General features: G+C 37.7%; 1 protein-coding gene across 1 annotated transcript; it reads right to left on the minus strand.

Moving 5' to 3' along the window:
• Positions 1-225: 225 nt before the first annotated feature.
• Positions 226-16,694, minus strand: mfsd11 (major facilitator superfamily domain containing 11). Its single transcript, XM_033971588.2, has 14 exons — positions 16,458-16,694; positions 14,205-14,360; positions 12,772-12,827; positions 11,806-11,913; positions 10,909-10,988; positions 10,182-10,278; positions 9,622-9,680; positions 9,070-9,232; positions 5,504-5,547; positions 5,365-5,430; positions 5,057-5,182; positions 4,270-4,444; positions 3,829-3,964; positions 226-3,219 (listed from the first exon to the last, which is right to left on the minus strand). Exons 2-14 carry the CDS (start codon positions 14,298-14,300, stop codon positions 3,058-3,060), a joined length of 1,368 nt encoding a protein of 455 aa, XP_033827479.1. The 5' UTR covers positions 14,301-14,360; positions 16,458-16,694; the 3' UTR covers positions 226-3,057.
• Between the last annotated feature and the right edge of the window lie 254 nt (positions 16,695-16,948).

The following is a 16,948-nucleotide window of genomic DNA, read 5'->3' on the forward strand; positions in this document are numbered from 1 at the left end:
AGACAATCTAAAAGTTTGTGAATGTGTCCATTGTGTCACCATGGTAACTGCTGAACATTACATCACAGACATACATGCAGAATACCCCAGCGTACCCCACTGCAAAGTATCAATTATGTAATCTTGATCACTGAGGTGTAGAATTTGAACAGGGCAGCTTAAGTTATAAAATTATTTGTTATAACCCGTGACATGACAACAAAATGACAACATCCACCAACCAATGAGTGAATAATGTTGAAAATAACTTTATTAACAATAAAACATGCATAATTCAAGTATAAAATCATATTTATATAACACGTCCCTTATGATCCATATGTTTACATTAGTTTAGAACCCTCAGATATTCCCTTAAGGTGCACTGTGAAACTTTTCTGCTTGTCTCCATAGGGAAGTTATGGAACATAAGCATAGAATGTTCCATAGTATGGTATTATCTATCTCCGGAGACAAGCAGGTGGTGCCACCAGGCCAAGTTACAGGTCTGATCTGTGGAGAGCCGAGCCAGCCTACAGTAAAAAGGCATGTCTTTAAGCTATTTTTTACAACTCGAACTGAATAAATTACTTATTTACAGTATGTTATGATTTAAATTTATGCAGAAAAGCAATAGTATCTCCATGGAAACAAACTGGTTGCAGATCCTCCACTAGAAAAGTTACACTGTGCATCTTTAAAGAGATACAATAACTTAATTCTAAACCACCCAAAGAAGTGTCTCCAGCAAATAACAGGAACTTCCACGCTAAATATCGCTATCGCCAAGTATCGGTTATCGGCCACAGCAGCAGACCAAACATCGGCCTACATCTACAAACATTCTCTTAGCGAGGGCAGAGCAGTGCAAAATGTGTGGAATATTGAGTAATTTTAATTATTTCAAGATAAAGTGGAAATTTACACTTCATTTAACTAATCTGGCATAATCGTCTCAGTTAATGTAATATATTTAGTTTCCTGTGAAATTGTGGTAATAATTTTGCGATATGTCGTGTAGCCCTCCACTCATCATTACACTATTTACATTAAGGCTTGTGCATTATAGGCTGTGGCTCAGTGTGAAGTAAATCAAAGTAACAGCAGATTTGAGGCGATTCAAACTCTGAATTAATAAGGATAAGTGTAAACTGCAATCTGTGGTTTTGGCGACATCTAGTGGGGATATTGCTCACCGCACATTTCTGATTCACAAGGCAAAAACTAAAACAGTTGTTGTGAAAAATGTCAGCACTTCTGCAACTTGGTTTAAATGTCTTATATTCTGCATTATTCAGGCCATTTTATCTTTCTTTTGGCATCTTAACATTCAAGACTCAGAAATTAATCTTAAAGGTCCTATATTTAAAAAAAAAAGAACTCTTGTGAGATTTAAGCCATGTTATAATGCTGTTACCTCCTCAAAAACATACCTGTTTTATTTCATCCACGCATGTTTAAGTAACTCTTTATTATTAGTCTGTCTACATCTCCAAAGCTCAAAATACTTTGTTCCACCTTGTGATGTCATGAAGAGGTAGTTCAAGTTAACAGCTCCTTTTACCTTTTGTTCAGTAGAGATGGGAAATTTCAGAGGTGAAATTATCCAGATGATTCTAGTGAAGGTGTTTGGAGTTTAAAAACACAGTGGAGCACTTTCTGCATTACCACATGACATCACAAGGTGGAACAGTGTTTTTTCTGTTTGAGAGTAGAACGCGTGTTAAAACATGTGTGAATGAAACAAAACACAACTCCAGGAATATTTATGATGAGGAAACAATATTATAATAGATCAGAAAATAGCATATTATATATATATAGGGCCCTTTAAGATAAAAATATTTGTATGATTATTTCAGTTACCTAAAATTAACTTTCAAAAGGCAACTAGCAAGTAATCAAGGTTGTGTTCAACAAAAGAAATATATAGTCAAGTAAAATCCCCTGTGCATCGATTAGTTGACCAAAAATGGGTAAAATCACCACCTAAAGAGGTCAAAGAGTGTTTGGAACTCACCAGACTGAATGTACAGTTTTCTAGATAGTTTAAAGAAATATACCTGATTTCTACTGTTTAAAATGACCTAGTTCTGTTTTTCCACATTTTAAAACAGTTTGCAGAGGTTCAAAGTTATTCCTCACTTAACTAATTCTTCAGTTTATAAGTGCTTTTCACAAATTTCAGAGTGCCATCACAGTAATGCTAGTAGTAGTGCAACTAGTAGGCTAACAGCAACTTGCATCAGCGTTTCTTCCTGGTTCACCAAGGATAAAAATGCTTTATAATTCGATGCAGACAGCACAGAGTGGTCTCAATTTGACCCTAAGAGCTGCTTTGATAATATATCTGCACTGGGGCAAAACTAATGTTACTTTATGACACGAAAAAATTAGGTGCAGTCCCTTTAACTGGCAACATCTTTATAATGTGGCTAACAGCTCGAAAGTAAAATGAGCAGAGTATGTGACGTTTAAGAAATGTCTCCAGCTTAGTATTTCAGAAAAGCGATTCGAGTCAGAAATCTATGGTGGAGTTTGCTGTGTAACTGTTAGACTGCAAATGTGTTACCTTTGCCTTGGTTTATGGTTAATATCTCTGTAATCACTGGGCCTATCCTCATGAAACAAAAGTGTCTTCTCTGTCAGTGTAAATTAACAAGGGATTTCTTTTCTCACAATAGCTTCATAAAGTGGTGCAATTATTCAACCCCAAAGACGTGATTGTCGTCAGTTGAAAGGATTTTAAACCATGAGATTAATATGACAAGTTTGTGGAGCCGATCCCAAACTAATAATGAGACGGTTCAACTTTTGAGGATCTTTTGGAGTTTCTTTCAAAAACTGTGACTCTCTCATAGTGTTACCTCTCCATCTGAAACTATGATAATTCTTGAATGTGAACACAACATATTGGAAAAGCCCCAACAGAACAGTGCTCATGTCTTCTGTCAGTGAGACCTGCTCAGTCAGTAAAGTTCATAAAGTTATCACATACACAGCGCTGTTCTGGTTGGTCGAAAGCCTCTGAGAGCACATACGCCCCCTACAGGACAGCACAGGCATTACAGACTGGGTTTAGATGCTGTCGTAGTCCGAGTTTCTGCGTTTGGCCTCTGCCACCCATTCGGCCCCAAAAAACGTGACCGTGCCCAGGAACCCGGACACCACCAGGATCAGCAGCTGCCAGTGGAGCAGGAAGTAGTTACTGTAGAAGAAGGCTATGGCGGCCATAATGGACTGGAACACAGGGAAGAGGGAGTGAGTCCACTGCTCTAGTTCAGTTTAAGTTCTTTAAAGAGGGGGTATTTTACTTCTATGGGGTATTAACTGCCAACAGTCCCTCCATTTGCTGTCCGTGCTAAGTCACTTCCCCTTCAGAGCGCTATCACAACACAATAAGCTGCATCCCACTAATGAAACTACTGCACATCACATACATTTTTTTATATTTTTTAATCAGAACAATAATTGGAATTAAAAATTGTATTACTTGTACAGCCCTGTCTCATTTTAAATGTTCTCAAAGAAAAAATGTGAAGACAATTGTGTAAACTAAATCTAAAATACATAAAATACAGAAAGTGATTTTTTTTTCCAAATAATTTGACATTTCAGATCAAATATATTTATTTTATTGTAGTTCAAATAATGTGGATTTGTTACATTCTTATTTGCCAAGAATTCTTTAAAATCAAATTGTGGGCTGCAAAAATAAAATCTACAAATGACAAAATATGTTTGTCACCCTAGTGCATGAAGTGTTTTGTGCCAAATCTTAAATCGTTCATTAATGTCTATATCTTTATTTTGTGTTTTCCATACCCTTGCAGAGGCTGGAGCTCTCACCTGTATAAACTTGAAGACAGCGAAAGCTGGAGCGCTGTTGTCTTTAAACATGAAGCCGATGATGCTGAGGAGCTGAGTGTTAAAACAACTGTCCCCGAGACCCAGGAGGAAACTGCACAGCAATGCCACGCCAACGCTTAAAAAAGAAAGGGAACCATCAGACAAACGCCACATAACACTTAAAAAAAAGAGAGAGGACAATCAAGACAAACGCCACATAACACTTAAAAAAAAGAGAAGACAATCAGACAAATGCCATGCAACACTTAAAAAAAGAGAGGGGGAATTCCAAATGGAAGTATGAGTTAGTAGTCAGAAGAAGTGGGTGGATAAATAGCACATATTTTTGTAAATGCAGAATTTTTAAATGTACATAGTGATGCTCTGTGGTCTGTGTATAGCGCCTCCTGTGGTAGTTTGTGGTAGTGCATGGTCTCTCACCTGGGTGTGATAAAGGCCTGCAGGTCGGTCCCTGCCTCTGGTGCCACAGGAGCGTCCTCAGCGATGTTTAGAAATATGAGGTAAAATGCAAGGTAGTGAGTGATCAGCCCTAAGAGCACCACAGGGTTCCTCCCAAAACGGGTACACTTATTCATCATGCCGAACACTCCGCCCCCTACAGGACACACAGAACAGTTACACAGTTATTCAGCCAAACACTCCTACAGGAGACACACAGACATTGCACTAAACAGATGCCACATTGTTTCATGTCTTGCTGCTTTCATGCATGTCGGGCAGTTGGGATGGGATATTTCCTAAAGGGCGGTGCTCATTCTCTTGACGTGTGTGTGTTCATGTACCTGTGGTTGAGAACACGCTTTATCTGTGATTCAATGTTTTGAGCAGAAACTATTCCCTACAGGAGTTATCCCCAACTTAATATACAAAATATATTATAGATTTTACTAAAAAGAAAAAAAAAAAAGAAACCTAGAATTGATCTAGATTTGACACAATTTAGTTGAACGTGCATGCACATTATAATAATTTTTTTGTAAAAACAATGAAACATTTTTGATAGAGCCATCTTACATTTTGGCTTTGACTAATCAAAGTTTATATAAAACACCTGCTGAATCTAAATTTCTAAATATTTCACTACTTTCATTTTGTTTTAGCCTGGTTTTGATCTAGAGATACTTGGAAGACCAAATATTTTCTTTGGTAATTTTTAGTGTGGAAAGTATGAGAGAACCAATGGACTACAGTATAGTTTGTTCCTGACCGAGTATCTCTCCGGCTCCAATGCAGATCCCAGAGAGTCCGATGAGTCCTTTAGCGTCGGTCCCAAACCGAGTCATGGCTCCAATACTGGTCCCATAGACTCCACTGTAAAAGGTCAGCTCCAGACCTGATCCACAAACACATAAGCATTTAGGAGCAAAAGGGGGGGGGGGACACATGGTCTGTGTATCTGTGGTGTGTTTGTGAGAGTTGGTAGTGGACAGAGGGGCCGATGGCACAGTTTGGTGCCATCTAGTGACAAATATAAAAATATTAATATAAAACTTAACCCTTTAACTATGCACTGACCTGTGTAGGCGATGCAGATACTGAGCAACAGCATTTCTTTGGTCACAAACAGTTTACAAGAGTTCACTGTAAAACAACAACATTAAATAAATTTGAGTGTTTTGAAGATGAAATTTTAAATGTTTATTATCTGATTTACCAAAAGCATCCAACGCCTGTGAGCACAATCCAGAATGTGAAGAACTGCGAAGAGAATCAACAAATATTTTCTTCATAGCTATATATAGTGAAAACAGAGATTAAGGAGAATGGGAGGGCATCTGACACACAGGTAAACAGGAGAATGGGAGGGCATCTGACAGACAGGGATATAGCAAGATAGGAATCCATTTGACACACAACAATACATGAGGATGGGAGGGCATCTGACACACAAAGCATTGTAAAATCCAAATGTCTTTGATATTACTACTATAAATATTACTGCTACTGCTTCTGCTACTACTACAGCAGTTTTGAGGTTAATTTCTCTGGAGAATGAGACGACATCATCCTCCTCGTTCCCGCGGTGACCGTAGAGCAGCATCAGGGTGAAAAATGTTGAAAAGTTCACAAAGGCGTAACATTTACAGTGGCGGTCCGCTGCATCGTGGGAAGAGCAGGACTCCTATCAGTCTTTTCAAACGCAGACCCTCACCACAAATTCAACAACGGAATTTCAAATCTGCGTCACACGAAGGGACATACGTTTCAACGCCACGGTGCGATTGGCTCCAAAAAGATCTACGTCTGACCCAGAAAAGGAAGAGCAAATACAGGACTGACCAATAGGGAAGGCTCGCTGGATTGTATAGAACTACACTGTAAAAATCTGAGTGAAATGACTTTATAATATTAAACTAAGTGAGTGTGTTCATTGCACTGAAAAAAACATGCGTCCTTACTGTGAGGTTTGCGTCTCCACAAACCTGACTCTTAGTTGGCCTGGAGGAGGTGCTCTTCCTGGTTGCTTCCATGGAAATACTGTTCCTTTGGCAATAATATTCCACAGTATGGCATAAAATGATTTCCATATAGAATGTTTCGACGTGTGATTTCATCTTTCTATTTCCATGCAAGTGATGTGCCACCTCCAGCTTGCTTTTAAGTTAAAACCCAACTTTCTCATAAATCAGTAAATTCAGCTTGATTATTATTATTTTTTTTTTTACACAGACTACACGCTGTCTTCATCTAATGAAAAACTTTTGAGAGCCATGTGGGTCACTATATGACATTTTGGGATGAGAGCTGATTGGCTGTTTAAGACTGCTCCACTCTGCTCCACTTCTCCATCTAAAAATACTGTTCTAAAGCTGCAAGAAGACAAACAAACACTGCATGTGAAGACTACCAGTGTTTTCCATTAATACAGGAGACTATGGTGCCCCCCATAGCCTAAAATTGATCCTTTGCAGTTGATCTCGTCAACATTCCCTAGAGATGTGAGGCCAACTAGAATTAGAACAGATGAGCTGATTTGTGCTGTTAAACAAGCCCCTCTCAAATAATATTGCAGTCACAAACTAGCGAGCATTAGCCAACAGTGTTTCAGTCACTCTCAGCTTTTTGTTTAAAATCAAACTCCTAAACAGGACTAGGTCACAGGTTCCTGAAAATGTACTGTTTAAATAATTTCTTGTGTTTTTTCTTGCACTTTCACACAATCTAAAAACTTATTTGGTAGTTCTAATGCGTGCATTGTGTCACCATGGTAACTGATGAGCCATGCACACACATGTAGAACGCCCCCGATGTGACAAACTAAATAGAAGTGTAATTTTCAACACTTTTCAAAATAAAAGTACTTTTTTATGTTACCATGAGGTCTCATGCATGTTTTGATAAAGCTCAAAATGACACCAAAACTGTTCAGGAAAGCTAATGTTTTGTCCAGTGAATGTGATTTTTTAAGTATTGATACCTGCTCAAATGAGTATCTAGTTTTGATATTAGTTTTAGTATCGATTAGTATCTGATTTTCGATACGTTTGACCACCCCAAAAATGAATGCTTAAAAAATAAATATAGGCAGTAAGTGAGTGCAGTAGGTATGGGAAACGCTGGTCATGTGACAAAAGATGTGAGAGGAACTAGTAATACAGATTTAAATACCTGCTTCCTCCTTTTAATATTTAAAAGTCCCATTTTAGAAGGTAAACTAATGTATGTGTCAATGTGGCCAGCAGAGGGGACATGGACCAAAATGAAGCAGTTGAAATAAGACTTTGGTGTTTTGGAAGTAGCTGGGAATGATAGAACAGACAGGGAGCTACGGGACTAATGGGAAACAGGGCTGTCAAAAGTATCGAAACTCAAATACTAATTGATACTAGATATTCATTTGAGCAGGTATCGATACTAAAAAGGTCCCATGCACAGGACAGAAATGAACCTTTCCTGAGTAGTTATATAATGGGTCAGAGAAAGTCCACATAGACTAGTATACGCCCATGGACCACTCTGGAGCCTACCTGGACATTGAAGGATTACACAGATACAAGGCCAAATGGAGATATAAAAAGAAAATACTACCATTTAATGTGGAAAACCTCATTCTATTGTCTAAAGAAAGAGTGTTTTACAATTCAAGTCATTTCAACTCATTTTTGGAGGGGTTTCTTTTGCAGTGGCTTAAAAATTCAGTGAATGAGATGAACGGAGACACAGCGCCCTCTATGGCTCAGTAAACAGTATTATTATCAGTGGGATCAGACTACTTTTACATGTTAGGAATACTTAAACATTAGTGCTACGACAAGTTAACCGATTAATAGCAGCTAATCAATTATTGAAATAGTTGACGACTATAAACCAGTTAACGATTATTCGATTACGGAAATAAACAGGATCCCGAACATATGATGAGCTGAAGAGGTTTTATGACTCAGACAGATCAAGGATTACAAACAATTTTGTCATGTAAATATGTTCCACCAGGACGTCCTCGAGTTGATTGACTTCAACTTTACCTGGTACAATTTAGGAAACTACCATGTTCACAGGCCTTTCACGAACTAAGCAACTAATCGATTAATCACAAACAATAATCACAAGCAATAATCACTAGAGCAAAAGATTAGAAAAAATATTGTTAACTGCAGCCCTGTTAAACGTAATAATTTCGTAAACAGTTTTTCCCTCAGCCTTGAAGAATATGACTGTATTCGATGACTTTCTAAATACTGACTAGTGCCTAAATGTTCAGATGCCCTGTCAGACCAGTTGAGTTATACGTGTTAGATCTTTGTGTTCAGTTCAGATTTTTGACTCCCAATGGCTCAACTGCAGCAGCCAATCAGAGCGACAGTTGGCAAAAAAATAGAGATTATATAATGGCTGAAACATTCGGGCCAAGTCGAGCCAAAATCATGTGTCTACTTCACATTTAATTTTGTTGTTATGTTAGATTTAACAGTTTAATTAAAGTTAGCATTAGCATTAGTAATTACCTAAAGACGTCATATTATGGCCTATTCAAGATTATACCTCTGTGAAATAGCAATATTCATCTAAGCAACAAGAAACAAGTTTGCCGACTTCCACATTAGAAAACTGCTGTGCTCAATGGGATGTCACATGACATGATGGATGTGACACTTCTGACAGAGGTTACAGGTCGAGCAGGAAAATATTTAAATGAGGCATGAGAAAAGAGCTCACCTCAACCAGTATCTCCCAAAGTAAAACGAGCAGATAAAGACATAATAAAAGTGTGAAACTGACCTGGAGGAGGCGCTGCTGTCGTCGGACTCTGTCTGCAGCAGAGACTCTGTGACGTCAGAGGAAGAGGAGGGCTCGGATTCCGGTTTTCGGATCAGGAAAAACAGGAAGCATCCGACCAGGCTGATGACAGTGAGCGAGATGAAGACGGTTTTACGATCTTTATCTGGAACAAACAGAAGGAAATTAAAGGAGAAACCAACACTATTCAGACATAAGGGCAAATCAGATTCTAATCGATACTAGTTTTAGTATCAAAACTAGATACTCATTTGAGCAGGTATCGATACTAAAAAGTCACAGGACAGAAATTAACCCTTCCTGAATAGTAGTATAAGACACATAGACTGGTACACGTCCATGGACCACTACAGAACCTGGACACTGAGGGATTACACAGATAAGACCACATGGGAGTATAAATACAACCATTAAATGTTGAAAATCATGTTCTATTGTCTAAAGAAAGAGTGTTTTATTGTCATTGTGATATTACAATCAGTATCGAGTCTGAAATTTTAGTATCGTGACAACACTATTATGTGGTGGACCTACCAGTGATGTGGTCATGTCCTCGCCAAGCGCAGTAAATGTACAAGTTCCCAAAGAATAAACTGGAAAAACACAAAAGATCTAAATGAACATAAAATATAACAACATTGGCAATATATCTTATCCCTTTACAAATAAAGAAGATTAAATAAGAATAAGAAGCAGAAGGATTTGACCCATTGTGCATGTTTTGGGTTAATGCCCGGAGAAAACCCACCCAGACACAGGAAGAACATGCAAACTCCACACAGAAAGGCCCAGGATTCAAACCCATAAACCCCTTGTTGAGATACAAGAGTGCTAGCCACTCAGCCGTCGAAACAGAGACAGAGATTTAGATATTATGGCCAAACAAATAACCAAATAATTTATTATGAAGAGTCCAAATTTGAATAATACAATGTCCTCTTTGGAAACAAAATGCCCTGGTGTCTGAAAGCTGCTAACCCTGTAGTTTAGACCGCTACAAACATGTTTTGAAATGTCCCTGTGCGTCACATTCCCTCAACGGATTTGTATTTCAGTTTGAAAGTTTGTCAGAGAAATTACAATCAACTGATCACCTGAACTGGAGCAGGGCCCAGAATATTCCGCTGTTCCTCCCGATGGTGGTCTCACTGGAGTTTGTGGCCAGAACGTTTCCTTGGGCCGTCCACAAAACTGTCACACAATATGAAAATAAGAAGCATGTAAAGGTCAAATGACGCTTGTGAGCTTTAAGTCATGCAGTAATGCCGTTACGTCCTCAAAAACATACCTGGAGTTGTGTTTTGTTTCATTCACACATATTTAAGTAACTCTTTATTATTAGTCTGTCTACAACGCCAAAGCTCAAAATACTTTGTTCCACCTTGTGATGTCATGAAGTGGTAGTTTTCAAGTTAACAGCTACTTTTAACCTTTAGTTCAGTAGAGATTGTCAACTGCAAGGCTGAAATTATCCAAATGATTCTAGTGATGATTCTAGTGAAGGTGTATGGAGTTTAAAAACACAGTGGAGCACTTCCTGTATTGCCACTCTGTCATGTGGTAATACAGGAAGTGGAACAGAGTGTTTTCTTGTTCAGTGTCCTTGGGTGTTTTGAAAGGCGCTTATAAATAAAATGCATTATTATTATTTTCTGTTGAGAGAAGAACTCAGCCTAAATATGCAGGGTTTGTGTGTTAAACATGTGAATGAAACAAAACACAAGGTCTGTTTGTGATGAGGAAACAACATTATAACAGATCAGAAATTGTCCTAATAGAAGCTCTTTAAAAGTAGGATTTTAAATGTAGTGAGTTACAGACCTGCTGCTCCGATCCCGACCAGCACCGACGCCGTGTAGAAGGTCCAGGTGAAGGGGTAAATGAACATGGCGATGTAAGCACTGAGGGCCAGAGGAGAGAGACAGAGGAGTGGTCACTGTACTGGCCAAATTATAGCATCAAAAATTATTTTTGTTTGAATAATCTCATCTAATGTATTTTGTGGAGTAGTAAGTGCCTATTACGGGTTAGACTAAAACACAGTTAAGATCATTAAGATTTTGTTAAAAACTTTTACGTCCTGATTGGAAATTATGACATACAGGGAACTCCATTTCAGCTGTTTCCTAGCAACCATTTGTACACTACAAACCTCCTGTAATATACACAGAGATGATTTGATAAATACAAATATAAGAAAACACCTTTATTTTAGTAAAAAAAAAAAGATTTAGATTGTGTGTAACTTTTGTACAGAATTTCCCCTCCTGTGATGTCATCAATATGTCATTTACAACATATTTTTCAAGTTTCTTCACAAATTGTTTCTTGATTAAAACCATAATATATACTTACAACAGGTTTTTTACCACCACATGAAGTCAAAATGTGAGTATCATAAAAACCTGCCATACGCACTTTAATCTTTAAGCAGTCGTTACTGACCAGTGTGTCTCTTTTATAAGTTTATGATAATACAATGAGCGACAAAGTCCAATTCTGTTATGCTCCAATATATAGTCCAGGTTATTTTTATGAGGGACTGTCATAGTCTCCTGTTTTAATGGGGATCTAGGCTTTAAATATTTAAGTTTTAAACACTTCTGAGATATTAGGGTTCAATAAACAGATACCAGTTGATACTAAAAGTAGCATTTGAAACTAGACACTCAATTGAAAAGGTATTGATAGAAATCACATAAATAACAATTATTTCACCTGTAGAGCAGCCCACTGAAGAACATGGAGAGCTGGGGCCCGATCACCGTGACAACAGAAGGAGAGATGAGGTTTGAGGCCGAGAAGACGCCGTAAATAATGGCCATACTGCAACACAACACACCAATGTTTAAACTGACAGACATGACTTTAAGCTTTCACACAGTTTTTGTTTCATGTGGACAGGCCCAGTATTGCACAGATAATAACCATGAACCAGGTCAACACATCTGTGATCGGAGAGTTACACAGACAAATCCACCTGAGGATTCTGACCTGTCTCCAGCTCAAGTTAAACTATTGGTATTTTCAGACTATGCTAAAACTTTTTGGCTGTGTTTAGATTTAGATTATGCATTACCCCCAATGTAATGTCACTGCAAAACTCAGTAATCAGTCATCTTTGTTATGATGCTCACGCTCGGAATTCCAAATATGAAACTCGGCTCCAAATTCGCCTCTGTAACGGCTAACCTTGATGAGCTTCATTTGATTGGAACTAGACGCTGTGGGTGACGTCACACTCACTTAGTCCACGGTCATTGTCCTGTTTAGGTGCTTGATTTTCAACAAAAAAAGGTGAGAGACCAACTACAAAATGCTAATGTTTGTTGCTTGTGACTGTAATGTTATTTTTTAAGGACTTGTTTAACAGTACTAAATCAGCTCATCTGTCGTAGCTCTAACTACGTCAGTTCTTAAATCAAAGCTCAGATTAAAGTTTACAGTCTAGACAGAAAGAAGTGCCTGTCAGTAGGGATTCTAGTATGCTGTGATTTCACACGAACGCAACCTATTCTTAGCCGTCCTCCAGGTAAATGTTTACACCTTCACCGCATCATGAGCTAATGTGATCAAATTAGATCATTCTCACCTGTGTAATTTAAAGGGCTCATAACGGATTTTGAACCACAACAGAAAAACAAGTTAAGTCTCAAACATAAGAATAAAAATGTACATTATTACCTGGTGTATCCGGTGCCATGGAAATCTGTGCCGTTAAAACTGATCAGGACCGTTTGCTATGGACAAAGAGAGAGAAGGACTATGGGTAAATTTTAAGATGTACTGTGCAACTTTTCTGGTGGATGCATTTTGTCAAGGTATTTTGAGTAACAGAATGCATTTAAAGTAAACCTGTTATAGTCATATTAAGCTTTATTCAGGTTTATAAAGTATTTAGCCTGGTATTTAATCTTTCGTAACTTCAAATAGACATTGTGTTTGCATCTGCTCTATAGTTATAATCTCTGATGCCCGTGGATCATTATGTTATAATTTGAACATTTTAAATCACAATATTCATCTAAATGCACTTAATAAAAGAAATAAGTTCTGCAATAGAAAACTGCGGTGCCCAATGGGAGCTTACGTCAACGTAAACGTCATCACAACAAAGCACCGTGCTGTCGGACCCTCCTATGGATAGCTGCACATCACACAAGCGAGTAGTTTTTTTTTTTTCCATTTGTACGAAAATGACTATGAAATGCCTCCAAATCCTATGTGTATCACAGACTAAGAAAATAAAACTAGAGGACAAAGTAAGTACAGAGCAGTGAGCGTGTACCGGTGGTGTGGCAAAAAGGAGTGTAGAGATTTAGAATCACTAAAAACAACCAGGTGTTCACACTTAAACTGCTTTGATCTTGGTTTAGGCTCAGTTTTGTCAGTTTTCTATAGGCCTTGGTTTGGTCTTGGTTTGGTCCTGGTTTAGTCCAGGACCAAATTTAGTCGCAATCTTGATGTGTTGTGCAAGAGCACAGCCTAAATAAACACCTGCTGTTTTGAACAAGTCCAGTGAGGCCGAAAAGAGCTGAGATACACATTGGAATAGTGGCTACATTTACATCATAGACTCTATATATAAATGGACACAGCTAACACGCTAGTCAACACATTCCAAATAGGAAGTCAGCATAGATGCACTTCCGGCTCCATTGACTCATCATTTTGACCTTAAAATGTTCGTATTAACCTGCTCTTGGGGTTTTCATTTCACTACTGTGTCCAAAAACCAAGATATGAACATTAATAACAGACAAATTAGTCTTATTTCATCGAGGTCACCCCCAGTAGCGTTAGCAACAGGTTTGATTGACAGCGTTGCTAAGTGCCTACCTGCTTACCTTCAACAGCCTGCCTCCAGATTGTCTCTTTGGTTGCTAAGATACTTGCACTTGTAATTCCAAATATGAAACTCCAATTTATAACCGCTAGCCTCAATCAGCTTCATTTTACTGGAGCCGAACGCTGTGGGTGACGTGACACTCACTTAGTCCACTTCTTTCGATTAATAATCTTATAACTCCACAAATCTGATGATAACCAGATTTTGAGTGTGCATGTAACCGCAGCCAGTTTTAAGTTTTGTTTTCTATTTCAGGAGAAGACAGTACCTCAATGTTGCCGCAGGTCTGAAACGCGGTGAACATGAACATAAAGGCGAATCCCAGGATGACGATGTTGAGCAGCTTCTTTCCCTCCGGCGTCATTTTGTCTGAGGTTTGGGAGGATTTATTTAAGAGGAAGTGCCGCTAAATATACTTGGGAGTCTAAAAAAACAGAAACAAGAAGTCAAACCACAGTCACATAAGGACTGTTCTTTTACCACCAGGAATATCATGATCAATACTGCTGGGTTTCAGATGACAACACAACATTCTATAGGCCTATAATAATTAAGTGCCCTATATTAAACAAATGGACTCTAAAATGGACTCTTGTGAGCTTTAAGTCGTGTTATAATGTTGTTACCTCATCAAAAACATACATGAGTTGTGTTTTGTTTCATTTACACAAGTTTGAATAACCCTTTATTATTAGTCTGTCTACATCTCCAAAGCTCAAAATGCTTGGCTCCACCTTGTGATGTCACAAAGTAGAAGATTTCAATTTAACAACTACCTTTTGCCTTTAGTTCAGTAAAGATTGGCAATTCCAGAGCTATAATTATCCATGGCAATTATCAGGGCAAAGTAAAATGAGTGGACTCCTACAGCCAAATGAATGAGGATATTTGTTTATGCAACTATGCAATCAAGTACTTGGGTTAAATTGCGGTTTTATAGCATCCCAATTGTTAAATCCAGCATTTGTGACAGACAGGAGTTCTGGTGTGGGGTCTACCAGCTGCTTATTGTTTTGTGATGTTATTGCTTTGCCTATAATGTTCCACAGTATGATATCACCTACTTGTCTTCATGGAGATAGAAATTTAGATGAATAGAATGTTTTTGTTTTTTGTAATCCCTTATTTGTCCATTATGGAAGCCCGTTTCCGCCATGAAAAAAAAAATAAAAGCCCCACAGAAAGTCGAAATTACGAGTTTTAAACTCGTAATTATGAGTTTAAAACTCGTAATTATGAGTTTAAAACTCGTAATTATGAGTTTAAAACTCGTAATTACGAGTTTAAAACTCGTAATTACGAGTTTAAAACTCGTAATTTCGACTTTTAAAACTACTAATTATGAGTTTAAAACTCGTAATTATGAGTTTTAAAACTACTAATTACGAGTTTAAAACTCGTAATTAGAACTTTTAAAGTCTTAATTGAGCTTGTAGCACACTGCAACTGAGTGTACAGAGCAGAGGAGACAGGAGGAGGACTGTTATGTTTATCACCTACATACTTTTAAAAAATGAATAAATTAAGCTCCAGTAAAGTTTCTGGCGTCTTGAACAAATCAGTGGGCCCTGAGTGCTGTTCTGACCACTCATGAGCTGTGCTCTGTGTCTGTGAGCGCTCGTTTTCCTGGTCTGAGCAGAGTGCCAGCTGGTCACAACCCCGCTGGTTTATTGAGGAAATTATTAAAATACCAAATTCATTTAATCAAAATTGATAAGGTTCACTTTTTGTAAATGTTACATTCCCAAAATTACGAGTTATAAACTCATAATTCATACTTTTAAAAGTCCTAATTACGAGTTTTAAACTCATAATTAGTAGTTTTAAAAGTCGAAATTACGAGTTTTAAACTCGTAATTACGAGTTTTAAACTCATAATTACGAGTTTTAAACTCATAATTACGAGTTTTAAACTCATAATTACGAGTTTTAAACTCATAATTACGAGTTTTAAACTCGTAATTTCGACTTTCTGTGGGGCTTTTATTTTTTTTTTCATGGCGGAAACGGGCTTCCATAGTCCATGCATAGTCCATGCTAGAAAATATTTTTGAACAACGTTTGGCTGCCATTCCAAACCCATTTGCAGACAAAATTAAAAAACGGTATCAATTCAAAATCCAAAAACTGTCCAACCCAGCAAGTAGCAAGAAAGGTTACACAGTGCACTTTTAACCAACAAACATCCCAATCATTTTTACTAAACATGAAGCTTGAACATTTCTGTAAGAGTTTTCTTCTTTTTCACATATGACAAACACAGTATAACATCTATTGAAATAATACACCATTGTGCAAGCTACATGATGATAGTTTTCTCTGTAAAAAGCTTACATGGAGAACTTTTTGACTTGTGGTTTATGTCGTAAACAAATGTTATTTACAGAAGACAGCGTCAGACAATGTTTTATTGCTTATATTGGATGCTTTGCAAGAGCCATTCATTTAAATATTAAGTTTTTTAAAGTGCAAACTTTGTAATGTCAATGTACAAAAAGATTTAAACATAAAAAACACTCACCAACAGCGTCCAAGCTTCGCTAACATTAGCTCCTGCTCTCACAGTGTGGGTTTTACAGTCATATTTAGCTTTTTGTACCGTGTTTCATGTTCAAATCCTACACGGATATTACTACTAACATGCTGCCCTTTACAACGTTAAATAGGTCCTCTTGATCTGCACTAAAGTGTTCAAACTTCTTGGCCGAAACTGGAAAAACCACTTGTCATGTGAATCGCTCAGCTGACTGCAGACGTTAGCAGCTAGCGGCGAAAGCTAACATCATCTGTAGATATATAGACAACTGAGCAACGAAGCAACAATGAAACAAAGTTGATCCAGGTGATTTTATCATCAGAGAAATCTGCAGAGAAACGATTCCGGCATTTTCACTTTTTTTTTTTTTTCTAACTTGATTGTTTGTCCTCACTTAATTCATTTTATAGACTAATTTAGCTGTCGTGTGTTTTGCACCTTGCTTTTTTCTTTTAACTGTGAGACCAAATATGTTT

The sequence above is a fragment of the Periophthalmus magnuspinnatus genome, chromosome 8 (genome assembly GCF_009829125.3).
Source record: "Periophthalmus magnuspinnatus isolate fPerMag1 chromosome 8, fPerMag1.2.pri, whole genome shotgun sequence".
Classification (NCBI taxonomy): Eukaryota; Metazoa; Chordata; class Actinopteri; order Gobiiformes; family Gobiidae; genus Periophthalmus; species Periophthalmus magnuspinnatus.

Bases quoted from the DNA above. Each gene is read 5' to 3' on its own strand.
- mfsd11 (XM_033971588.2), bottom strand. From the start codon at position 14,300: ATGACGCCGGAGGGAAAGAAGCTGCTCAACATCGTCATCCTGGGATTC. The intron at 10,989-11,805 runs GTGAAATAATTG...TCTGGCCCTCAG, and splicing joins TTCAGTGGGCTGCTCTACAG to TGCTTACATCGCCATGTTCA. The intron at 9,233-9,621 runs GTAGGTCCACCA...TGTTTGTTCCAG, and splicing joins AGGACATGACCACATCACTG to ATAAAGATCGTAAAACCGTC.